The 25693-nt window shown below is 55.2% G+C and overlaps 1 protein-coding gene across 3 annotated transcripts; it reads right to left on the reverse strand.

The window, feature by feature from the left end:
* Nucleotides 1-571: 571 nt before the first annotated feature.
* PCSK9 (proprotein convertase subtilisin/kexin type 9) lies at nt 572-24887 on the reverse strand. 3 transcript variants are annotated; one of them, XM_032296868.1, is made up of 13 exons: nt 24258-24330; nt 20689-20752; nt 19988-20179; nt 17405-17528; nt 11674-11807; nt 11309-11450; nt 8251-8447; nt 6966-7149; nt 6279-6452; nt 5834-5982; nt 4832-5009; nt 3753-3934; nt 572-2002 (listed from the first exon to the last, which is right to left on the reverse strand). In XM_032296868.1, the coding sequence occupies exons 3-13, from the start codon at nt 20009-20011 to the stop codon at nt 1787-1789; spliced, it is 1704 nt and encodes a 567-aa protein (XP_032152759.1). In that variant the 5' UTR covers nt 20012-20179; nt 20689-20752; nt 24258-24330; the 3' UTR covers nt 572-1786. The 3 variants fall into 3 exon arrangements, with proteins under 3 accessions (XP_032152759.1, XP_032152757.1, XP_032152758.1); XM_032296866.1 differs by lacking the exon at nt 20689-20752 and having other exon boundaries at nt 24258-24887; XM_032296867.1 differs by lacking the exons at nt 3753-3934; nt 20689-20752 and having other exon boundaries at nt 1766-2002; nt 24258-24887.
* Nucleotides 24888-25693: the final 806 nt, after the last annotated feature.

A 25693-nucleotide genomic window follows, 5' to 3' on the forward strand; every position in this document is an offset into this window, starting at 1 on the left:
CACACCCAGTTAATTTTTTATAATTTTTTATAGAGCTGGGGTCTCACTGTGTTGCCCAGAGTCTTGAACCCCTAAACCCAAGCAATCCTCCTGCCTCAGCCTCCCAAAGTACCAGGATTTACAGGCGTGAGCTACTGCACTCGGCCTGAGACTGTTGTGAATTGGAAATCATGAAAAATGGCCATGGACGTAGCACTGGCTCATTACAGAAGCATCTGGCACTAACTTATTCCATAAATACTCTGGGTCAGGCTTTGTGCCAGGTACTGGGGAAAAAAGAATGAAAATGGCATTGGGAGATCAGGACAACAGAGCATCTAGCGTGCTGTAGGGCACCCATCAGCAAGGAGGAGGCACTTCGACTGCCAGGGTGGTCAGGGGAGCTGCAGGAGGACATTCATTTCACTCCCAGGACAGGCGTAGGAATAAACTCATCACCAGTACTTGTCAAATACTTACACTCAAGATACAAGTACCCTTCAAATATTTGGCTTACTCAACAATGTAACAAACTTACACAGGTCCTAGTATAAGCAAGCCATCACCCTAGGCAGTCAAGTCTAAGCAAGAGTCAGGACAAAGTTGGTTTTTTATTTTAAAAAGTCACCATAGTAATAAAAATGCTACAAAACCCAGAATAAATAACTTCAAGTTACAAAAGCAAAACAGGTCTAGAAAAGCTGGCTGTAAAATGGCAACAGAGAGGACAGGCCCAAAAGATAAATGTCTGCCTGCCTGGGGGGGCTGGTGCTCAAGGAGGGACCGTTGTCTCTCTCCGCCCGCCCCATCCCTTAGAAGCTTCTCCACCAGGCCACAGTGAATCAGGTCGAGGTGATAACGGGAAAAGTGCCGTGCCTGCAGGCATCACTCACCGAGCTTCCTGGTCTGCGTTCCCCTTCCCAGCCTCACTGTTACCTGTACAAATGAGGTGCCCAGCCAGGTAAAGTAAGAAGAGGCTTGGCTTCAGAGCCAGTGCAGTCTGGGTTTTCCAGCTCACTTCCTGGCTGTGTGCTTGGCAGGCATGCCCCCTCTGGTTCCAGGTTTCTTCCTCTGTAAAGTGGGGGTGCAAATGTGTACTCTGCCGGGTAGTGGAGCGGGTTGGCTGAGACGGCACGTGCACCACTACACACTGCAGAGTCAGTCGAGGTGATGGCTCCCTGCAGGCCACCCCTTGGGTATTAGCACAAGCTGGCACAGAACAGAGTAAGGGTGGCTCAGGAAACCAAGGCACAGTCCATGACCACCAGGGACACGTCAGTCGCCAGCCTCTGGTTAGATGCCATCCAGAAAGCTGAGCCTCCATTAATCAGGGAGCCCTAAGGGGCTTCCCCACAGTGAGCACTCACCCCCCAACAATGCTTGTCCCTGCAGCCCCTACCACCTCCTCCCCTTCCCATGGGAAGAATCCTGCCTTCTTGGTGGAGACTGGAGGATTGAATGCCTGGCACGGAACAAGAGTTCAATAAAAGTCATTCTGCCCACAGGCGTCGGCATGTTGGGAGCAGCTGGCAGAACCTGAGCACAGCTCCACCGTTTCAATGGTGAAATGCTCCACAGCGAGGGAGGAAGCTTCCTGGCACCTCCACCAGAGGAGGGGGCATCCAGAATGAGTGAGTTCCAGGCAAGGGGCCTGCCCCACACAAGGGCCAGGCCAGCAGCTCCAGGAAGGTGTAAGTATCCCCGCCCCCTCGGGCCAGGCCATGGAAGGCTGAGGTAGGGGCAAGTCGGAACCATTTGAAATCTCAGCCCCTGACTCTCCCCAGGCACCTGTCCTGAGGTGGGGCTGTCACTGGAGCTCCTGGGAGGCCTGCGCCAGGTGCCGGCTCCGGCAGCAGATGGCAACGGCTGCCACAGCCTCTTCACTGGTGCTGCCTGTGGTGCTGACGTCCCGGCTCCTGACCACACATGTGTCGTCTACGGCATAGGCCCCCAGGACATGAGAGGTCCCAGGGAGGGCACTGCAGCCGGTCAGGGTCCAGCCCTCCTCGCAGGCCACAGTGACCTGCCAGAGCCCAAGGAGAGGAAGAAAGCACATGTCCATCATGGCTGGGAACCCCACCCAGACTTCATTTCTCTCCCGCCCCGACATCTCGCTGTGGGGCTGAAGTATAGACGGCCCTCGCCAGCTCAGGGCCCATTTGGGACACAACCACGTATCTCCAGCCCACACCTCCTGCCTCAGCGGTTCTGCACCCTCACTGACCAAACGTGAGCGCTTGCTTCATGCCTGGTTTGAGGGGGCGCAGAGACAGACAGATGCCTACCATACTAATGCCAAACTCATCTTCCCTCTGAAACTGACGACCCCACAGCCTGCCCCATCCCACTTGATGGCAACTCCATCTGTCCAGGGGCCCGAGCCTTGGTGCCGTCCTCCCCTTCTCCCACCCACATGCACCCACCAGGCCTGCAGGCTCCCTTCAGACTCCAGTATCCACCACATCTCCGGCCCCAGCCTGAGCCCCGCCCCCACACCTGGACTCTCCAGTCTCCCTGCTTCTGCACAAGGCCCTGGTCATCTCTTCTCAGCTCAGCAGCTGGGCTGCAGTGAGATGTTCAGATCCAGGCCAGATCACACTCCTCCCAGGCCAGACCCCTGAGTGGCCCTCAAGTCTCACCTGACTTGGCCCTGTCCCCTCTGAGGCACCCCCCACCTCATAACTTCCTACCTCTCTGGCCTCCTGGTACCCCCAGGCACATCCCCCTCCAAGGGCCTTTGCTCTGCCTGGAACGTGTTCTCTGCCCTGTCCTCATGCCCATTTCCTGCACCTTCTCAGCAAGACTTCTGCTGACCTCACCCCCACGCCATTCCCTTCCTGCATAGCATCTTTTCAGTATTCTATCATTGGCTGGTTTGTTTTCTGTCCTCACCCACTAAAATGGATGCTCCAGGAGGAAGAACAAATGTCTGTCCGGCCTGTATCCCTCCCCAGCACCTGGAACCTAGCAGCCCTCAGTGCACACAGGGCAAGTAGATCCAAGACCAAGACTGTCTTTTGCTCTCGAGGAATGCACCATCCAGACCTGAATGAACACAGACTTGCATTTTAAAACCCAGTCTGAGTTCACTTAAGAGTGGACTCCTTAGGGCTGCCTTTTAAGAAGCTCCCACTGGCTTTTAAAAAGGAGCATTACAGAGCAACCGTTGGCCATGTCCACACCCAGGTTTCTAGAAGGCCTGGCTCTCACATTCCAGGGCTTGGCACGTGCCTCACTAATCTCAGCAGGGCCCTCTCTTGCCTTGCTGGTCAAGCTAATAACCTTCAGCCTGCAGCTCAGGCACCCCCTCAGGGTCATGGCTGAGAGCTCTGTGTCCTCAGAGCCCAGTGCTGCTCCTGGCCCTGAGAACCTCCCAGGTTTGTTAAATAGATCTGTGAGGCCAGGTGCAATAGTTCATGCCTGTAATCCCAACCCTTGGGGAGGCTGAGGCCAGAAGATCAATTGAGCCCAGGAATTTGAGAACAGCCTGGGCAACATAGCGAGACCCCATCTCTGCACAAAGTGGAGTGGGATACCCAGGTAGCAAACCTTACTGATCTGGACAAAAGCAAAAACAGACCCAGCCACACACAAACACATACACGTGCTGTCCACACAATGGCCGAAGCTGCCCACAGCATCTACCCACAAACCGCCACCCTGATGCATGACCATGTCACAGTGGTGGCACAAACTGACATAGAGAAGCTGCACAGGACAGACACATACCACCCCGCGGCACCCCACCCACCCAGCCCCACACGCCTCTTCACCTGCTCCTGAGGGGCTGGGAGCCCATGCTCCTTGACTTTGCATTCCAGACCTGGGGCATGGCAGCAGGAAGCGTGGGTGCTGGCCCCCCTGTGGCCCATGCACTGGTCGGGCTGACCTCCTGGCCTCAGCACAGGCGGCTTGTGGGTGCCAAGGTCCTCTACCTCCCAGTGGGAGCTGCAGCCTGGGGCAGAGGAGGGCCAGCTCAGATACTGAAATGCTGGGACACTTCTTCTCCAGTGCCCATCCCCATCAGACCGTCTCTCTTTAAGGTCTGAGGCAAGAGCTACGAAACCCAGAAACAACTCAAAGAAGAAAAGAGATGCTGGCCTGAGCATCAGGACTCCTGTGTTCTCAACTCCACTGCCGACCAGCTGTGTGACCTTGGGAGAGCCATTCAACCTCTCTGAGCCTTAGTTTCTCAGGGAAAACATCATCTCTCCACCCAGAGATGGAGGCAGTAAGGCAGGGGATCTATGGCCTCAGATGCTCAAACTCCCCCCAGACCCTCCCCAGGCAATAGTTGCCTATACCAGAGACTAAATGTTAAAGCAATGGGTGATGACAACAATAGTAATGATAGCTAGAATTTATATTGTCCCAGCACTAAGCTAAGTGCTTAGCACCCATCATTTCCTCTAATGAGGAAAATGTGGCACAGAGATGTTAAGTAACTTGCCCAGGTCACACAGCTATTGAGTGGCAGTGAAATTAAACCAAGGTCTGCCCTCCTTTCAGCCCAGCCTGGGGCCTCTCTCTGAGCCGCCTCTGTTGCGCTGCATCACCTTAGGCAAAGCACCTGCCATGCTCCCGGCCAGTGCCCTAGATGCTGCCCATCTCCTCGCAACCCAATGAGGCAGCTAATACCTTTTTCCCTCTTATGCAGGAGGAAGCTGAGATGAGGAGAAGTAAGGTCGCCTGCCCAGGGTCAAAGGGCATGGAAGTGGCAGGACAAGAGTATGCCATAGAAAGTCAGGCTCAAGTCTCACTGATCACACTGGTGAGGACCAAGCCTCGAGGGCAGTGGATGCATAAGGAGACAGGGAACCCTCCTCACCCACGGGCAGGCCCAGCCTCCTACCTGTGAGGACGTGGCCCTGCTGGTGGCAGTGGGCATGGGTCCCCATGCCGGCCCCAGCTGGTGGAGCTGTGTGGACGCTGCAGTTGGCCTGGGGTAGCAGGCAGCACCTGGCAATGGCGTAGACACCCTCGCCCCCAAAAGCGTTGTGGGCCAGGCAGACCTGCCTGCCCTCTTGGGCCTGAGAGTCAAAGACAGAAATGGGAATCCGCTTTAGAACTGGCTTTGAAAACACAGGAAGAGACTAGACAGGATCAACTCAAGCACCCTCATCAGTGTCCCTGCCAGCCAGACCCTGCTTCTAGCCTTCTGGGGACAAGGAGATCGTTCCTGCCCAGGGTAGACTGTTCTGCCAAGCGGCAGCTCTGAATACTCGAAAGTTCTTCCAAACATGGGGTGATTTCAAAATGGAGATATACAGGGAAACACAAGGGGCCAAAGCAAGGACCCAGCCGGCTCCACCCCACCCCCTCTGCCTCTCACATGAGCACTGGGACACCATCTCCCAGGCCAGAAATGCCTGCCCCTCCTCACTCTCCTGGCTGGGCACTGCCCTTCCACCAAAATGCTTTGGCCAGATGGCATCTGTGCACTTTCCCGTAGCATCAACACCAATTCCCCTTTTTTACTGGTTTGAGATTTCTCAGCTCCCAGAACCATGGAGCATCTGAGTGAGATGGCTGAGTCCAGAGTAGCAGGTCCCTGACCCTCACCCTGCCCTGCCCCATGCTCACACCCAGATGGACGCTGAGAATCCATCCAGCACTGTCCTGCAGCCTCCAGGAAACCCTTCCTCCCGTGGCTCTCTCCAGCAGCCCCCAACCGTGTGAGATGAGGAGTGTACCACTCCCGCCCTGGCCAGCCCTGTAAGCTTACAGAAGGGCTGGAGTCTGGAGGATGGAGTCTCTGAGGGCCCAGTGCTAACACGCATGCATGTGCGCGTGTGCACACACACACACACGCACCCACACACACACACACACATAAAGGAGGGGTGCAGTTCACCTCGATGCGCTCGCCCCGCCGCTTCCCACTCCTGGAGAAACTGGAGCAGCTCAGCAGCTCCTCATCTTGGGCACACTGGGCCATGGCTGTGGCCATCCGCGTAGGCCCTGAGTGCGCTGACCACACAGTCCTGCAAAACAGCTGCCAACCTGCAAAAAGGGCCTAGGGTGAGGAGGGGGTGCTGGGAGTGAGGGGAGCTCCACCACGGACTCTAGAAAAATCTTTAGTTCATTTGAGAGGAGGGCTTAAAGAACATACTCAACTGTCTCTATAAAAACATGCTATGAAAATATTGCAAAGCCCTCTCAGAGCCCCATTCTCATTTAATCCTATTTAAGGTGGCAACATCCTCCTTACACAGACAAGGGAGAGGGGAGAGACTGTCAAGGTCACACACACCTCCCAAGCTCCGGCCTGGACTTACCCAGCCTGCCATCCTGCTTACCTGCCCCATGGGTGCTGGGGGGCAGGGCGGCCACCAGGTTGGGGGTCAGTACCCGCTGGTCCTCAGGGAACCAGGCCTCATTGATGACGTCTTTGGCAGAGAAGTGGATCAGTCTCTGCCTCAACTCGGCCAGGGTGAGCTCCGGCTCGGCAGACAGCATCATAGCTGCAATGCCTGGTGAAGGGGTGAACGGTGAAAGATGAAGGCAGACTGTCTACCTGCCCCAGCAGGGGACTCCTGCCCATGTGTGCACACATACACATACACACAAACACACGTGCACACACACAGACACAAGCTGTCTTCCCAAAGGTAAGCCGCCTACAGTCCCTTACTCAGTAAGGTAAGACAGCCTCCTCTCACACCTCTAAGCCTTAGTAGTTGCTGTCTTAGTGGGCAGGTGAACTCCTATTCATCCATCAAGCTCCAGATCAAATGTCCCTCCTCCAAGAAGCCTTCTCTGACCCTCGGGCTGGGCAGGTGCCTCCTCTGGGCTCCCTCTAATACAGGCCTGACCTCGTGTTCCCTTGGTGCACTTGCCTCCCTCATCAGACTGAGGCACGATGAGGCCTGCCTCATCTCTGGTCCCCCTGCACAGAGCCTGGTACAGGAGGTCCTGGCACAGACCCTGACTGCCAAAGGGGCTGTTAGCATCACAGTGGCTGAGGCAGTGGTGGGGTGACTCACCAGCCACATGGGCAGCGGCCTGTGATGTCCCACTCCGAGACACAAAGCAGGTGCTACAGTCGCTGGAGGCACCAATGATGTCCTCCCCTGGGGCAAAGAGGTCCACACAGCGGCCAAAGTTGGTCCCCAAAGTCCCCAGGGTCACTGGCTGGTCCTGGGCATTGGTGGCCCCAACTGTGATGACCTGGAAAGGTGAGGATGTGGGTGGCAGAGACAGGAGCCCAAGAGAGGGGTTGCAGGGGCAGACTGAGGCCTTGCCAGCTGGGCTGGCCACCTGCTGTACAGCTGTTTAGGTCCCATTCAAATGTCCCCTCCTAAAGAAAATCTGACTCCCCAGGCAGAATTCTGGCACCCCTGCCCACCCTGTCCCTACCATAGCCAGGCACCATTTCCAATGCCCCTGTGGAGTTTACATTCTACTGGGGGAGAGACAGTAAACAAACAGGAAGCTATTCGGTTTATCAGGTGGTCCTAAGTGCCACTGGGGGTGGAATTAAGAGAGCAAGGCAGAGAAGATGTCATGGGCTTTGTTTGCTTGATGCCTTTAAATTCGGCCGCCAGGGAAGCCTCTCACAGGCCAGGGAGGGCCTAGGCTGCACTGTCAGGTAAGCATCTCCTCCGCAATCCCCGCCCCCAAAGCACACGCGCACACAAACGTGCACATACATGAGTGCGCACACACAGATCTGAAATTCCCGACTTGAAGTGGCACAAGATTCCTTCCCCTCGATGTCCTGACAACCGGACACACAGTAGGTGCCCGGGGAGTGGTGGTCAGAAGAGGAACGGTCACTGCCCCCCAGCTCCTCAGGGCAGAGGCTCTGTGTCTGTGTCCCCGCAGCCGCACTGCACTGGGCATGCGGCACACGCTCTGGATGTTCCTCGGGTGAGAGGTCTGAGCCCTCAACTGCTCCCATTCTCATTAGCCTTGCTCAAGTGGTGAATCATGGAGCCACGGAGAGAGCTGGACAATGGAGAGGCCCTAAAAGTAGTGGGCAGAGGACGCAAGGCCTGGAGATGGGGATGGGGAAGGGGCGGGTACCAGGAGACCTTCAGGACAGAGAGCGCTCAGGAGGGGCGTGGGGGCGTAGCTACGTGGGCGTGGGCGCCGTTACGTGGGGGCGTGGCTACGTGGGCGCCGCTTCGTGGGAGCGTGGCTGGGCCGCTGCTGTTCAGATTCTGGCATGATGGAGAGTCCAGCCCCTTTCTCCTCAACCTCCCGCATGGCGGGGTCACTGACGACTCCTTCCACCCCCGGCCTTGGGACAGCAGCCTCAGCACCTACCTCCGGAGCCGAGGCTGGGGAGTAGAGGCAGGCATCATCCCGGAAGTTGCCAGCAGCGGCGACCAGCACAACCCCAGCCCTCGCCAGGCGCTGGCAGGCGGCGTTGAGGACCCGGCTGTACCCACCCGCCAGGGGCAGCAGCACCACCAGCGGCCCCACGGGCTGGACCAACTGGCTTTTCCAAATAAACTCCAGGCCTGGGAGGACAAAGCCAAGGTCACCCCCTGGGCAGACCTGCTCCCCTTCCCCAGCCCCTCCCTTACAGGCACAGAGTGATAGTTAATTTTGTGGATCAACTTGGCCTGATACTTGGTCAAAAGTCAGTAGAAATGCTGCAGCAAAAATATTTTTTAGATGTGACTAACATTTAAATCAGAAGACTGAGTAAGGCAAGTTACTCTCCATAACGTGGGTGGGCCTCATCTAATCAACTGAAGGCCTTAAGGGAACGGACTGAAGTCTCCCAGAGAAGACGGAATTCTGCCCAGGACTACCTTAGGGCTCAATAGGGCAACATCAAATTCTGCAGGAATTGCCAGCCTGCCTGGCCTGCCCTGCGGATTTCAGACTTGCCAGCCGTCACGGTCACATGAGCCAATTCCTTGAAACTCTTAATATATACATCCCACCTGTTCTGTTTCTCTGCAGAACCCTGGTCAATACAAACTGGAAGATATTAGCCATTACACCAGCAATCAAACTAACCAACCCCGGGCCCTTCTGTGTGCCTGGCTCCGTTCTAAGTGTCTAAATATATGAATTTATGGGATCCTCACAATAACCTTATTATCCCTTTCCAGCAAACAGGATGAACCTCAGAGGAATGAGGAGTGAGCTGGGCCCTGCCCAACTTCCCCCTGCGAGTCTCTGAGACCGGGCTCAGATGCCCCTCCACCGTGGCCGCAAGTGTTGGATCCACACAAACTCAAACAGAGTCTTGCTTGGCCACTCCTGAGCTGTGTGGCCCCACCCTCTGTGAAACAGTGACAGCTGCTCCCAGGATTGTCTGAAGAATTAAAAGCCTCCATGCCCAGGGCCCCCATACCATAACTCCCTACCCTTGAGGGTGTGGTTCTCTGGTCTCGGTGGCACTCTACTGCCCCATTTTGGTGCAGACCATGGTCTACCTTATGCTACTGTCACCAATGACAGTTCTAACCCTTTGCCAGCCTGTGAGCTCTGGCCCAGTGGCCTGGAGACTGGGGGCCTAAATCAGCTCTGGCCCTGATGTGCAAGGGGACCTGGAGCTGACAGGTTCTCCCCCGTCAAATGGGGTGTGGGAGCCTTCTGCATCCTGGCCTCTGAGACGTCTCCAGGAGCTGTGGCCAAGGTGGGAGTTGGAATCCCACAGCCATGCTCCTCCTAGGAGACAGCTAGTGAGGCCCATCACACCACAGAGGGAGGGAGTGGAGTGGCACTCAGTGTGGAGATGAAGAACAGTAGCCACATTTACAGCTACCAGTTATTTATGTATTTATGAGACGGAGTCTCAATCTGTTGCCCTGGCTGGATTGCAGTGGCATGATCTCGGCTCACTGCATCCCCCACCTTCAAGCAATTCTCCTGCCTCAGCCTCTCAAGTAACTGGGATTACAGGGGCCCACCACCCTGCCCAGCCAATTTTTGTACTTTTAGTAGAGACGAGGTTTCATTATGTTGGCCAGGCTGGTCCCGAACTCCTGACCTCAGGTAATCTGCCCACCGCGGCCTCCCAAAGTGCTGGGATTACAGGCATGAGCCACCACGCCCGGCCTGCAGCTGCTAGTTATTAAGCACCTACTGTGTGCTTATCTCTTTGCTCGGACTCAACACACAATAACCTGCTTACAGAGGAGAAATGGCAGTGGCAATGAATGCAATAGTGACTGCTGGGTCCCTGTCCCCTGTCAGGTAAAGCAACAGGGGCTTCCCCTGCACTGACTGGGACCCCAAAGAAGGGACTTCTCCAGGAAGTCCTCCAGCGGCCAGAGCACCAGGCCTAGGGAAGCCTTTCTGTGAAAGAGCGGCCTCCCCTCCACACACTGACCTTCAGGAACTGGCCTGCCTGAGCCGAGGTCAGTCAATAAAGGGGTGGGACAGGTACAAGGGGTCACCTGATGGGACAGAAGCTTATTGATTCTTACCTTTAAAACTGAATGTCAAAACCTGTACTCTGTAGGAAAGTCTCAGGACAGAACTGGTGAGGCACAAGGCAGACTCCTGGGCTTTCTCGGCCTTTCAAACAGTCCCGTGGGCTGCCTCTGCCAGCTCCAGTGTTTGACCCTGGGGCCTGGGGCTTGCAGTGGAAGTCAGGCTGCTGCCTAGAGCCAGCACCTTGCCCAGTGAGGTCACGAGCTTGAGCTGTGTGACCCCGGGCCGTCCCCTCCCCTCTCTGGACTGGTTTTATCAACTGTTTAGCAGTTATGGCAAGGCCAGCCCCAGGGCATGGTGTACAAAGGCCTTTGCTCAATGTCTGGCCACAGCAGGAAGTCAGGAGGGGACAGCACCCTCCCTCTTCTCTGTCCACAGGCCCCTGGAGTCCTAGCTCTCAGCTGGACTTCACACAGGGCCTGCCGGGTGGACAAAATGTAGTCACCTGCAAAAGTCTAGAAAAAGTCCTCTGCCAGTTCCTCCACACGTCCGCCTGGCCAGGGTGACCTGCAGGGCCCAGTCATGCAAGTGAGTGAGTCCCCTGGTCTCAGAGGTATGTAAGCAGAAGATAGAAAAAGTTTGCTTAGATCACCTCAAGGGTTTCTACGTGGACGATAACATCACAAAAGACATAAAGACGTCACCAGATTTGAAAAGTGGAGCAGTGTGGAATTGTGGAAAGGTCACTGACCCAGGGTCAAGACTGAACTCCCTGGCTACCTGCATGACCCTCTCAGGGCCTGGGTTTCTTCATCTACACTTGTGGCCTCCGGGGACCCTGCCAGCCCTGACACTCTGGCTCTGCAGCAGAGGCTGCCACAGCATTCTTGGTTAGGAGACATTAGCTCTCCCTGGGCCCAGCCCAAGCCACCTCCCAGGCCAGGTCCACGATGGAGAGAGACCAGCACTGTCTGGCGCCATCACTCACCTATGAGGGTGCTGCTGACCGTGCCCTTCCCTTGGCAGTTGAGCACGCGTAGGCTGCGTAGGCTGGCGCCCTTGGCCACACCAGCGTCCCTGCCGCTGACCACCCCTGCCAGGTGGGTGCCGTGGCTGTCACACTTGCTGGCCTGCTCAACCAACATGAGGAAGACCCCCCGCCATCCCATAACAGATCAGCAGGTGGCTGGATGGACACCCTTCCCACAACTGATGTCAGGGAGGGGACAGTGACAGCTGAGGAGGGGGGCAGCCCAGCAGTACAGCTGCAACACTCTTGGGGAGCAGTCCCCACCCACCTCCAGGATGGGGATGAGGGCAGAGGTAGCCCTCATGTTGAAGGGCTGTGCTTACCTGTCTGTGGAAGCGGGTCCCGTCCTCCTCGGGCACACTCCCAAAGTCAGTGACCATGACCCTGCCCTCAATTTCCCGGTGGCCGCTCTGTATGCTGGTGTCTAGGAGATACACCTCTACCAGGCTGCCTCCATCTTTCCAAGGTGACATTTAAGGGAGAAGAGGGAATGAGCGTGAAGTCAACCTTATAGTAATGCACAGTAAATATATTCACTCATTTAACCTCCAAAAAAATCCTCACACGCTACAACCTATTCTGTATTTCATAGACAAGGAAAAGGAGGCCTAGAGAGGGCAGGTAACTGTCCAAGGCCGCCAGCTGGCAATGACACTGCCAGGAAGGACCCAAGTCATCCTGCTCCTTCACATTAATGTCAATATGCAGCAATAATATGAAGGTTCAGAAAATAATATTATAGTGTCAAGTAAACCAAGCCCCTATTGTAGCCTTTCACAACTCACTGAGCCTGAGAGAAAGACAAATTTAAAGACTAAAAGGAGAATAACAGTGATGTCTGGGCCCCTGAATTGGCCGGCTCATTTCAGAGAGAGGAAGCTGCGCTCAGACAGGATGTGTGAGAGCTGGCCTCCTGGATCCGGGTCCAAGTGCTCTCCACTCCACAAGGCACTGGGAGGGCTCCCAGGGGCTGCTTCCGCCTCGCAAGAGTCACAGCCTCAGAGAAAACAGTCACTGAGAGCCTATCCTACACTTCCTCACCCCTAATTGGATCCATTTGGATTCTCCAAGAAGCAGACACTGGGGTAAAAGCTGCAAGAGACCCACGGGGGGAGTCGCCTGCGCAGGACAAAGGTTGGGAGGACGTAGCGAGAGCTCACAGATGCAAGGCAGGTCCAGCCCGCTGGACCGAGAGGGGAGGCAGGAGGAAGGGAAGCAAGGAAGGAAGCCCCTCCACTTCAGCGCAGTTCTCAGAAACTCTCAACCAGGCCAAAGGAAGACTTGAGGCAGGTTGCTGGCACAGAGTCCTGCACCAGCGGAAATGGCCTGGTGCTGGAACCCCTGCCGCCAGGAGAAGCAGGGCCTTGGGTGGAACCAGAGGGCAACCCTGTGGGCTGTCAGTCAACCTGGTCCTGCCCCAGGGTCCTCCTGAGTCTTCTGAAGTGCCATCTGAACAGCACCTCCGTGGCCCCCGCAGTGATCCTCCAAATATGCTGCAGAGTAGAGATTCTCATCTCCGGACAGGCGAGCAAGTGCAGGAGGCCCAGGGCGTGTGCAGGCTGGGAACTGACTTCTCATGGCTTCGGTAACAAATTCCCAAACTCAGCTGCAAAGGCTCCAGGGGAGAACCCTGCGTCACCTCTTCCTGCTTCTGGTGGCTGCTGGTGTTCCCTGGCTTGTGGCCACATTTCTCCAGTCTCCACTTCTGTCTCCATGTGGCCTCACCTGTGTGTCTCAAATCTCCCTCCACCTTTCTCTCATAAAGACACATCATTGGGCTTACAGCCCACTGGAGAATCCAGATGATGCCATCTTGAGATGCTCAATTACATCTACAAAGACCTTTTCTCCAAATAAGGCCAGGCTCACAGGCTCTGTCTGGGTGCGTGGGTCTGTGGGGGCTGCTATTTGGCCCACTACGGAGCAATTCAGTGGCTGCTCTGAGATCCCACACTAACTTCAGGCAAGGTCAGCCCCGAGTCTTGCGTCCTCCCATCCACCCACTATGCCATTAGGGCTGGGCAAGGCAGTCACTTCCCAGCCTGCACACACACTGTCCACCCTGCCCTACAGCCTCCATTCTCGGCAGGAAGCTCCACTGGTCAGTGCCTGTGAGCACTTTGGTGACTTCTATGGCATGCTGAGCAGGTCCTCAGCAGTCTACCTCTCCTCTTAAGCCACGGGATAAGGCAGAGTCCCTGCTCTCTGAGTGTGTTAGGAGTTTTTACTAATCTGTGGGCATCTACCAGTGCCTGGTACTATGCTGGGAAGGGGTGGCTGAGAGTGCTGTGAGCTCCCGCCCAAAGACATCGGAGACCAAAGGGTGCTGGTCCCCCTAGAGGAACCACTAGATATTGAGCTGGGCTGTGGAATGTTGAAGGGGCAGACATGACAAGGAGGGCAGAGGCCCATAAGCTATGGCCAGTGTGCTCCTGCCAGAGGCCCCGTGCTGGCTGCAGGGGACACAGGTGCTCAGGAAGCAGCCCAAGGTTCTCCCTCAGAGCTTCCAGGCTGACGGGACAACTGGATACATTGGCAGACAGCCTGCAGGACACAGGCTCACCTAGAAGACAGCCCCGAGGCTGCTTCCCTCCCTGAACAGAAGCCACAGAATGCACATGGAGCAGAAGGCCGTCTGGGCAGGCTGCCAGTCCATGCTCCTCGTCATGGGTGAGGAGTAGGCTGAGGCTGCAGCTGCGTCAGCCCAGGTGAGAGTCCTTTCTGGGCCCACCTGTGCTCGGGACTGCCCTCTGCTCCAGGAGCTGTACCTGGGGTCCGCTGCAAGATGATGTGACCATGGCGAAGTCATATCCCTGGGCCTGGGGTGTGGCCCCAGCAGCAGGTAGAAGCTCAGGGAGGCAGCCCCACCCTTCTAAATGCAGGCGGTTCCTGCCCTCCCACACCAGCCCGCTGTCCTGCTGGGACAGGGTCAGGAGGCTGCAAGCATGGCCGGCAGAGGGCAGGTGGGCCTGGCGAAGGGGCAGCTCTTGGTAAGACACTGCCAGGAGAGAGGCTGTAAGCCTGGAACGCCCACCCATGGCCCATGGCCCCACCATGGCCTCCACATCTGGAACAAAAGCGAAAGCCAAGACCCCTGCAGGAACCTCCTTGGGCTTCCTTCCAGTGAGAGGCTGGAAAGGGGCCCAGCTCGGATGGGACACAGGGCCCCCGGGCCGTTTCCTAGGTCCCCCTCCATCCTCCAATCACCTCCCGCCGTGGGAGGCAGGGGCTGCTACTGTTCCCTGTGACAGCATGGCAAGGTGGCCTCAAGAAGAGCCATCATTCTCAGGGGCAAAGAGGCCTTGGAGTGGCCTCTTCCAGCCTCTGGCTTGCTACAGAAAGCTCTGTGGCCTCTGGCAGGTGGGAGCCTAGTCCTGCTTCCATACCTCCAGAGCAGGGAGCTCATCCCCTCTCACCCGGCAGCCCTGCCATGCCTAAGAAGCTCAGACTGTGGCCGAGTTCTTCCTTTCACATCTGCCCTGGAGGCCACCCAGGCCCTGCTGGTCTCACCTGCCTCAGTTCCTTCTGCACAGCTCCTGTCCTTGTTCATTCTTCTGCTGGGACACTGTCCCCTTTGCCTGGTTAATAATGCCCCCGCAGGTCTTGGCTGGAATAGCACTTCCTCCAGGAAGCCTTCCTGATCCCTCTGCCAGTTACACATGCCCGCAGCTGCCGGCACTCCTTCAGAGCTCTCAGCCCAACCAGAACTAATTTGTGCCAAGTAGTATTTGTTTAAGGAATGGACTGATCTGGATACACTGCTGGGGACAGAGACCACATCCCCCACATTCACCTTTGTATCCCCAGCACCTAGTATGGTGCCTAGCGCACAGTGGGTGCTCAAGACATTATTGTTGAATGGTAAGAAAAAAGAAAGCAGGGCTAAAATCACAGCACCTCACTCAATACCTGATTGTGTGCTACAGCAATAACTCATTTAACCCTCTAAACAGCCCCCAGGTGAGGGTTATCATTACCTCCCTTTTGCAGAGGAACCTGAGGCTCAGAGAGGGTGAGTGACATATGCAAGGTCACACAGTTAAGAGTGCAGGGTCTGGGTCTGAGGGCAGCTGCCAGCTCCAGCGCCCATGCTCGTGGCCTCCCTGTGCGTGAAGAGGCTGCTGCTCCACCCAGCCAGCCTGCCCCACGCCAGCCCAGCAGCTCCGGGAGGACTTCTTCTAGTCAAAACCTTGATGTGACTCCAGAAGGGGTTCCACACCCCTGCTGCCATTCCTGCCACTTCCCACAGCCACTCGGGGGAAGTGGGGAGGGGGTAATCCATGGGCATCCTAGGGGGAGGAAAGGACCCCGTATCTGCTTCTGGCCCAAGGGAGAGGAAGGAACGATGGCTGCCAAAGAGATATGCTCACATCTGAACCCCTACAACCTGTGGCTGTGACCTGATTTGGAAAAAGGGTCCTTGCAGCTGTGGTTAAGTTTCTCCACATGAGATCAGCCTGCATCATCCAATGGACCCGAAATCCAACAAGTGTCCTTAAGAGACCGTGAAGAGGAGAGAGGCCCGGAGAAGGCTGTGTGAAGACATGCTGAGATGGGAGTGCTGCCGTCATTGGAAGATGGAAGAGACAAGAGAAGCTGCTCCCCTGGAGCCCCCAGGGAGAATGTGGGCCCACCGCAGTTGATGCAGGCTTTTGTCCCCCAGGACTGCAGAGAATCGTCTTGTTCCAGCTGAGGGTGTGGTACTTTGTCACAGCAGTGCTAGGAAGCTAACCTGGGGGGCAAGATCTTCTTGCTCTTCTGCTGGGACCAGGGTCTCCGTGACCCTCTGCCAGTGTCCCTCTCAGTCTCTGATATTAGCCTGCTCCGGGAGGTCCCTGGGGCACCGATGTGAAGTGCAGGGGCTCCAGGACTCCACTGAAGAGGTCTGGCCTGGTTGGAAAGGAACAGACTCTTGCTACACAGGAGCCTGTCCTCTCCTTAGCCACAGGCAGCCCAGGCCAGGTCAGCACACACAACCAGCCAGGCCCCTCACCTCCGCTGCTGACACCCTTGCCAGAAGATGTCCCCCACACACACCCTATCTCCACACCCTGCCCACCAGCTCTGATCGTCACCATGGCAGCAACTCAGAAGCCCCCAACTTGTCAATTCCAAAAGCATTTGCACATCCTTCACCTCATTGGAGTCTCACAATAACCTGTGAGGACAGGGACAGGGTTATATGCCCATTTTACAGATGAGGAAGGTGAGGCTCATAGAAGCAAGTGGCTTCCCAAGACCCCACAAGAACCAGTAAGGGGTGGAAGCTGAGTTCACCCCAAGCTCTGCGTCCTGGCCCCATGTTGCATGGACTGACCACATTGCATCGTCTCTGCACTGAGCTCCAGACCGCACACCATGGCACCTCAAACTTAACACAGTCCGGTGAGAACCCTTCATCCTTTCCTCAGACCAGGTGCATCTAGAGTCTTCCCCAACTAAATAATTGCCACCTGTAAGGCCCTGCTAGAATGCAGACCATTTTCCTTGGCCTCTCCTCCTCTCTCCCCGCCATAGCCAGGCTACACCAGGCAGAGGGAAGAGTGGAAGGGAAGGTCTAGAGGGAAGACACAAAGTGGCCCGTGCAGGGAGCCCCACAAAGCCTAATGGAGCTGGAGGCAGGTGGAGCAGCACAGTAGGAAGCTAGGCAGGGCCCCCAGACTGGGCTGTGTCTATCCCTTTAGGGTCTGGTCCAGTCTGCAGGGCACTGGGAGTTCTGGAGACCTGGGGGCTCTAGGTAGAGTCAGCATCAGATTAACCCTCTTCCCAAGGTGAGTGGAGCCTGCTGGGCCATTCCGAATGGAGAGAAGAGGAAAACAAGAGGGAGGGAGGAAGAGAGGATCATTTAAGGAAAGACTTTTGCGTTTGTGGAGCAGAAGGAAGGCAGGCAGTGTGGGCTGCAGAGGTTGGGGATGGGACAGGAAAAAAGGGGTCAGTGGAGGTGCTGAGTCCCAGAGCCCCTGAGAGGTGGAAACCACCGGCAGGGAGGCGAGGCCAGAGCAGAGCAAACAAATTCAGCTTAGATGGGGAGGGAAGACACAGAGGGGGTCTTACTGGGAGGCTGGTATTCATCCGCCCGGTACCGCGCAGGGGTAATCCGCTCCAGGTTCCATGGGATGCTCTGGGCAAAGACAGAGGAGTCCTCCTCGATGTAGTAGACATGGGGCAACCTCAGGGCCTGCAGAAGCCAGAGAGTCCGGGGGCCTCTGCTTAAGCCATTGGGACAGCAGCAAACACAGCCACAGCCCAGCCTCACCTGATTAAACCTGTCCCCACATCTCAGCCCAGCAGCCTCCCACCTTGTCCCGGCAGACCTCAGACCTTGTCCCTGACTCCCTCCTGGTGACCTGGAGGACAGACTGGAAGCTGGAGTTTTCTCACTCCTTGCTCAGGCTGGGAACCCAGCACTCCCATATCTCTGCAATGCAGCCTGGCACAGAGGATTCCTTTTAGAGGATTCTGAACTTGACATCTCGTCTGGGAGCCAGGGTGTGCCAAGGCTCTGGGCAGGATGGACATGGAGCGAAGCTCAGGCCCTGGACTCCATGCCTCAATCATGACATAACAGCACTGGCAATTCTGTCTGTCCTCCAGTCTATTCCCATCCTTCTCCTGCCTGCTCAGTGCAAACTGCAGCACCAGCTCCCTTGCACAGCTTCCAGTTGGGCTCAGCCAATGGGAGGCACCAGCAGGAGTTGAAGGGACAAGAGTGCATCTGTGTCAGGGAGTAATGACTCACACCTATAATCCCAGAACTTTGGGAAACCAAGGCAGGCAGATCACCTGAGGTCAAGAGTTTGAGACCAGTCTGACCAACATGGTGAAACCCCATCTCTACTAAAAATACAAAAATTAGTCTGTCATGGTGGTGCATGCCTGTAATCCCAGCTACACAGGAGGCTGAGGCATGAGATTCACTTGAACCTGGGAGGCAGAGGTTGCAGTGAGCTGATATTGTGCCATTGCACTCCAGCCTGGGTGACAGAGACTGTCTCAAAAAAAAGAAAAAAGTGTGCATCTGCCCCTCTCCCTCCCTGCCGCCCGACTCCCTGTACTTGGCAGTGCTGAACCCTCAGGTGACTCCCCATGGGCAGCCTCTCCATGCCACCAGCTCCAGCTGGGCAGAGGGAAAACTATTCCCGCTCCTTACCCTTCAGACCTAGGTGGTAACAGCTTCCTGCCATAACTGGTCCCTGGATGCCTTGCTATCCCCAGAGGCTTCTTAACCTGCCCACACTTCAGTGAGTACCTAGCATCTACTGAATGCTTCACGATCTCATTTAGTCCTTAAAAGAATGTTCCCATTATTATGCCTGATTTACAGATAGGGGAATGAGGCTCAGAGAGGTGAAGGCATTTGCCCAGGGTTAGACAAACCAATAAGGGGCTGGGTGGGACTCGAACCAGGCTGGTATGATGCCCAGCTTGAAGCCCGGCTCTCGATGGCAAATGTCTGCAGCCTTCTGCTCAGGCTCCTCTCCTCTGAGCAGCTGCCCTGGCCTGTGTGGCTTATGCCTGTCATCTGGTGCTATGCGGGCACCTTCTTCGCCCCTCCCCAGTGCTGAGTACATTGTCCCATAGCCAGCAGTACTGGCAGCCACTGGTCAGTCTCTCCTTCTGAACTGTAAGCTCAAGGGAAAGGCCTGGGCTGTGTCACATTCGCCTCTGCAGCACACAGCAGGTGCTTGGGAAATATGTGTCGAGTAAACTGTTGGAAGGCATTGACTTGTCAGCCTCCTCTGCTTGGGCTCCAGGTTCCCAAGGCAGGGACCCTGTCAATCCCTGTCATGGCCCCACAGGCCTTGGTATGCGGTAGATGTTCAGCCACTGGATGCTGAGTTGATTACCCATGGGGCAGCAGCGCATTGCAGCTAGGAAACCCAGGTCCAGACTCTGACCTGCCCATCATGCTGTGTGACCTTGGACAAGAGCCTGGGCCCCACTGTCTACAGGAGGCTGAGAAGCACCCACCGCCGCCATGTGGAGAATCAGTGTGAAAATGACACATGTTCTCATCGAGAGGCCAGGGAAAGGGGTGGGCTAGAAGGTGGGGCAGAAACAAAACCAAGAAAGCTTTTTTTAAGATTTGAAGCACTAGGGCCAGGGTGAGAATACCCAGTCCCCTTTCTGCCCTTCCACCAAAGATGTGACATCCAGGAGGGAGGAGAGCCACCCTGTCCTAGAGAAGGAACTTTACGCTGGATAGGAGCAACTTCAATGAAATTTTGGACCCTTGAGTCACGCTTTTTTATCAAATGACTCAGGCTCCATTGAACATCCCAGGGCCTGTCCCTATGGGTTCCCATGGGCAGCAGATGCATTGGCACAAAAATGGCTGGCAGGCAGACCACTAGGTTTGATCCAGGCTCTACCCCTAGCCATCTGTGTGGTCCCTTCTGAACTTTGGTCTCCTCATCTTTCAAATGAAGATGGACATAACACTGGGGCACGGCCAGGCTTAAAGGGCATTCTATACAGATAGCCAGTAGTTGCTGTGCTTGGTACCCAGTAAGTGCTCAATGCATACTTGCTGTCCCCTTCTGATTTTCAGCAATGGGCCTACTAAGCACAGTCCCCAGCATATATGCAGTGGACCAACCCTATCGGGAAGTGCCATTCCCAAAAAGGGTGGCTCACCAGCTCCAGCAGGTCGCGGCTCATCTTCACCAGGAAGCCAGGAAGAAGGTCGTGGAAGACATGCAGGAGCTTGATGAGGTATCCCCGGCGGGCAGCTTGGGCCTGCAGGCGGCGGGCGGTGCGCTCTGTCTGCAAGCGGTGGGTCTCTTCCTTCAGCACCACCACATAGGTGCCGGGCAGCCTCCAGGGGTCCTGACCCCATGCAAGGAGGAACACGATGATATGGAAGAAACCTAGCAAACCCTACATGGACTTTACCTCACCCCTCCTTACAAGTTAGAATGACAGCGAAAGAGACACCACAGAGTATAGGAAATGATGAAGTTACCAAATGCAGACCAAAAAGCAGATTTAAAAACTCATCTAGGCCAACTATTATTATTCACATAGTTATAGAACACTTCCAAATGTGGCAGTCAGGCAAAAATGGGAACCATGAGCCACACTGGAAACCAGGTTCTCCTCTGTACCTGCACCCAGCTCTCTATGGGCCTGGCCACCCCTGGAGGCCCTGCCCAAAGGCCACCCCCTCCCCCATGCCCCAATCGGAATAAATTGAGGGAGAAACTCATGGGCTTGGAAGCCAGGAAACTGTGGACCTGCATTCCAGCTCCAATATTTACTGGCTGTGCGGCCATGAGTAAGTCACTCAACCTCTCTGAGCCTCACATAGCTCCGCGGTATTGTAGAGACTGTAGTACCTATGACATAGGCCTGCTGGGAAGGTCAGGAGTGACGGTAGTATAAATCTCCCAGCTGAATGCTCTAGAAATGCAGGCAGAAGGGATGACTAAGTGAGCAAAGGCAACACTTCTTTTTTTTTTGAGACGATGTTTCCCTCTTGTCGCCCAGGCTGGAGTGCAATGGCACAATCTTGGCTTATCACAACCTCTACCTCCCAGGTTCAAGCGATTCTCCTGTCTTAGCCTCCTGAGCAGCTGGGATTACAGGAGTGCGCCACCATGCCCAGCTAATTTTGTATTTTTGGTAGAAACAGGGTTTCTCCACGTTGGTCAGGCTGGTCTTGAACTCCCCACCTCAGGTGATCCGCTCGCCTCAGCCTCCCAAAGTGCAGGGATTACAGGTATGAGCCACTGCATCTGGCGGCAACACTTCTTAAAGAGAGAGTAGTCAGGGCCACTGTCTTAGTTCTCTCGTGTTGCTTTATAAAGGAATACCCGAAGGTGGGTAATTTATGAGGAAAAGGGATTTATCCAGCTCCTGGTTCTTCCATCTCCAGGAAGCATGGCACCAGCATCTGCTTCTGGTGCAGCCTCAAGCTGCTTCCACTGATGGCAGAAGGTGAAGGGGAACGTGCACGTGTGGAGATCAATCGTATGGCAAGAGAAGAAGCAAGAGAGAAGGGGGGGAGGTGCCAAGCTCTTTTTAATAATCAACCTTCAAGGGAAATAAGAGGGAGAACTTACTCGTTATCACAAGGATGGCACCAAGCCTTTCATGGGAGTTCCTCCCCCACGACCCAGACATCTCCCATTAGGCCCCACTTCCAACACTGGGGAGCAGATTTCCACATAAGATTTGGAGGGGACAAAAAAACTGTAGCAGCCACTGTCTGCAGATGACTTGTTTGGTTTTAGCCCTTGTCTGCTCCAACTGCTTTCAAGCAGACACACCTGCTCAAGAACAGGAAGAAAGAACTGGCTCCCCACCGCCTGATGGATCGAATCCAAACTCCATGCTCCTCCTGGGCCGCTACCTCAGCCCACCTTTGCAGCCTCATCACCCACATCTCTGTATATATGCATCTTGGATGCCAGTCAGAGTAGAACAGAGTCCACCCCCTTTACCCAAAGCCTTAGGGCCAAATCAGCTTTGAACCTCAGACTTGTTTGGATTTTAGAAAGGCAGTAATGGGCAATCAGAGAGTCTGCTTGGAGGAATCTGGAGCTGCATACTGTAATCTATGCAGCAAAATATATGAATATGCATATGCACACAAATGGATTAAAAATAACCTCATGTCAGTTCATGTCAGGTGCTACCATCAAATAAATCACAAAAAAACCTTTTGGTTTTCAGAACATTTTACATTTCAGAAGACGGATAAAGAACTGGGGAGGCTGGGTGCGGTGGCTCACACCTATAATCCCAGCACTTTGGGAGGCTGAGGTGGGCAGATCACCTAAGGTCAGGAGTTTGAGACTGGCCTGCCCAACATGCTGAAACCCCATCTCTACTAAAAATACAAAAATTAGCCAGGCGTGGTGGCAGGTACCTGTAATGCCAGCTTTTTGGGAGGCTGAGTCAGAAGAATCACTTGAACCCAGGGGGCAGAGGTTGCAATAAGCTGAGACCATGCCATTGCACTCCAACCTGGGCAACAAGAGGGAAACTCCGTCTCAAAAAAAAAAAAAAAGAAAAAGAAAAAGAACTGTGGCGCGTGCTCCTTATCCTCCACCTCTGGTTTTCCCAGCTCTGTACCTTTGTTCCTGGTACCTCCTACTCTTAGAATAAAATTCTCCTGAGACTGTCATTGCTAAACTCCTACCAATGCTTCAAAGACCCTTCTAAAATGCCTTTTGCTAAATAAAAATTGAATGAATTGGGAGACTACACTGTGCAGTGGAATGTGAGTTCTGAAAACCCAGTTCTAATGCACTCGGGATGCACCTCCTTTCCCTGGGCCTTAATTTCTCATGACTAAAGGAAAAGGATTGGTCTAAAAATCCTTTTCTGCTTGCCAAAAAACATTTTCATTCTAAATTTGAGTCCCACAAAATATCCATTGAATGAATGAATAAATAAACTTGAGGAGGTGTGTGTTCCAAATTTCCACCAGAGAAGAAACATGCCCAGGGGCTTGGTTCAGGTGGTCATGCAGCCTCTGCCTACTCACCTCTCAGGATGGGGTACTTGCTACTTCCAGAACAGGCTTTTTGGAGCAGTGGTAATTTGACATGTCCTTTCTTATCCTGACCACAACCCCACAACCCCCCTCTAGAAGGTCAAAGGCTCAGGGAACAAGGAAGAGAGTTATACTGAGCTGAGTAAGGGCACACCATCCTGCCACTCAGCACACTCAGACAGGAGCGTGGGCGGCAGCTGTGAATGGCAGAATTTGCCCCTCTGCCCCAGGAGCTGAGATTTGGAGATGATGTCACCAACAGGTCACACCGCAGACAGGGACAAAACTGCAAGTAATCCCTCCCTGGGCTTGCATCATGAGGTCACTCGGGGTCAACAGAACTTTCCCTCATCTCCCCACCTGCTGCCACTGAACCCTTAGGGAGGATTGTCACCTCCCTTTTAAAGATCAGGCAATGGAGCTCAAGGTTAGGTGACTTGTCAAGCACCACAGCTAGTGAGCTAGTGAGAGGAAGGCAGGATTCAGGCCCAGATCTGACTCTAAGCTGGGAGACACAGGACCTCAGCCAAGTCCTGGGCTGTTAACACTTGGAAAAAAACTAGCGGTCCGGCCCCAGGAAGAAGCTTCCCAGAGCTTGAGGGCCTGCTGCAGGCAGAGTTATTGAGCAAACTTGCCCCCGCCGTCGGCAGCCAGCCAGCCAGCGGGGGTGGGGCTCAGCTCCGGGGTCCCAGCACCAGGCGCGCGCGCCACCTCTGGCCCAGAGCACCAAGGGTCCTTCCCTGCCTGAGTTCTAAAGGACACCAATGGGCCTCGAGAATAACTCCGCCCCTTCTCCCCTGGCCCTTCAGCTGGTTCTTTTCTTCAGCTGAAACAGATGGACTCTTAGAGCATGAGTTCTGGGTCCATAAAGAAATTGCCTCGCGCTCCCAGCGTCTGTCGTCCCTCCCACCCCGCCCCTGTCTCGGCTACAGGCCCTTCACCCTCCACCGCCCATGTTTAACCAAACCAAATCAGAACCCACAATAATGGCAAGCCCGCTTCCTCTGCGCCCGGTGCCGTTCCCAGTGCGTTCCAGGCATTAACTCCTTCACCCACCTGTGCCGCTGCGGGGCGGAAAGTGAAATCTGGGCAGGAGATCCTGGCAGTGCTCTGCTAGCCCTCTCTCGGCCTCCCAGTTTCCCACCCCCGCGAACCTTCCCACTGATTAGCACAGCCGCACGCCCAAGCGCGTCCCCAAAGAGCCGACTGTCCTCTCTCTCCACCACGACCCGTCCTCCCCCGCAGCCTTGCCAGCAGTCCCAAAGATCGTGGCAAGCAAAGAGCCCTCGGAGACCTGCTCTCCACTCCCTCTCTTACATGGGGGGAAACTGAGGCCCGAGAGGAAACAGCACCTCACCTTCCCGGCTGCAGGTTCGCCCTGGCCTCCCACCTCTAAGCCCTCACCTTGGCGCAGCGGTGGAAGGTGGCGGTGGCTCCGTGCTGGAGCGCGTCGGCCAGGCCGTCCTCCTCGGAGCGCAAGGCTAGCACCAGCTCCTCGTAGTCACCGTCGTCGTCCTCCTGCGCACGGGCGCCTGAGGGGCCCAGGAGCAGCAGCAGCAGCAGCAGTGGCAGCGACCACCACAGCCGCCTGGAGCTGACGGTGCCCATCAGGGCCAAAGGAGAGGTTGCAGTCCTGGCAAGGAGACCTAGAAGCTGTGCGCGATCCACGCCCGCGGCGCCTTGTGCCTTGCGGCGGGGAGGACTGTGCAGAAGCTTGAGTTCAGGGGCAGGGCGTGCGAAGGGGCGCGCCACGTCCTGGCTGGGAGCTGTGCGCTGCAACGACGCGTCCCAGCCCAAGACAGTCTCACTGCCTGGCTCACTCCTCCAGGCTCAGACCCTGAACTGAGCGGCTACACCCACCTGCAACCCTGCGCGCCTCGACGCCACTGCAGAAATCTGGGGTGTGGGTGCTTGAAGCCTGGGGCGCGGAGATCACGCCACCAGAGCCCCATCGGACGATCCTATCTGATTAAACATTAACGGAACCCCCGGACTGGAGGATCAGGTTTCGGCCTCGCCCTCCCCAAACAGCGTCAGATCACGCGCAGAGGGAAGAAAAAAATTCCCAAATCCTAACTGGGTGGAAGGCGGCTGGCGCTCTGGAGGCACCTCCTCTCCCGCCTCTCACCCTGCGTGGGAGTTCTGCTGGGTCCACCTTTTCAGTGTTTCCTGGGTCCTTCTTGTCGCCTGCGGACCAATAAGCCTTCTGAATCAATCCTACTGTGGACTCCTCACTCCCTACTGAATTCTTTCCATCGGCCTTAACCTGCCTGGTAGCCTTCTAAACTTAGCCTGGATCCCCTCCGACCTCTGCCCTTTATGCATCCTGTACACTGACCTTACCAACTAGCTGTTCCTTGAAGATACTGCTTGCTTTCGATGTCCAGCCTACATGCATTTCAAGGGATTTATGTTGCAAAGATTCAGGTTTTAAGTTTGCAAAGACGCCATACAGGTACATTCAGAATTCCATGGCAGGCACAAGCTCAGTGTTTCAGAAGATTCAATTTGCAAATATTCCTTTTACACATTATGTTAAAGACGTCAACTGGACAGCCATCCAGTAAACACCTATTGTGTACCAGACAGGAGGATGAAAAGGGGAAAGAGAGCCCCTGGCCTCAGATTGTACATGTGGCATGACATGAGGCTTGCTCTTTCTGGAAGGGTTGTTAATACTGGGAAGAAACAAAGGAGACTTTATGATTCTCCCTTGCAGCTGCACAGCAGATTCTGAGTGAAATGACCTGCTCTGAATCTAGGTGCTGGAGTCCAAAGTTGGTACCCTTTCCACTTTGTTTGCAAAGACCACACTCCAGAGAGCCAGTGCACAAAGACTG

This window comes from Sapajus apella, unplaced genomic scaffold (assembly GCF_009761245.1).
Source record: "Sapajus apella isolate SASKATOON/1434 unplaced genomic scaffold, GSC_monkey_1.0 scaffold36, whole genome shotgun sequence".
Lineage (NCBI taxonomy): Eukaryota > Metazoa > Chordata > Mammalia > Primates > Cebidae > Sapajus > Sapajus apella.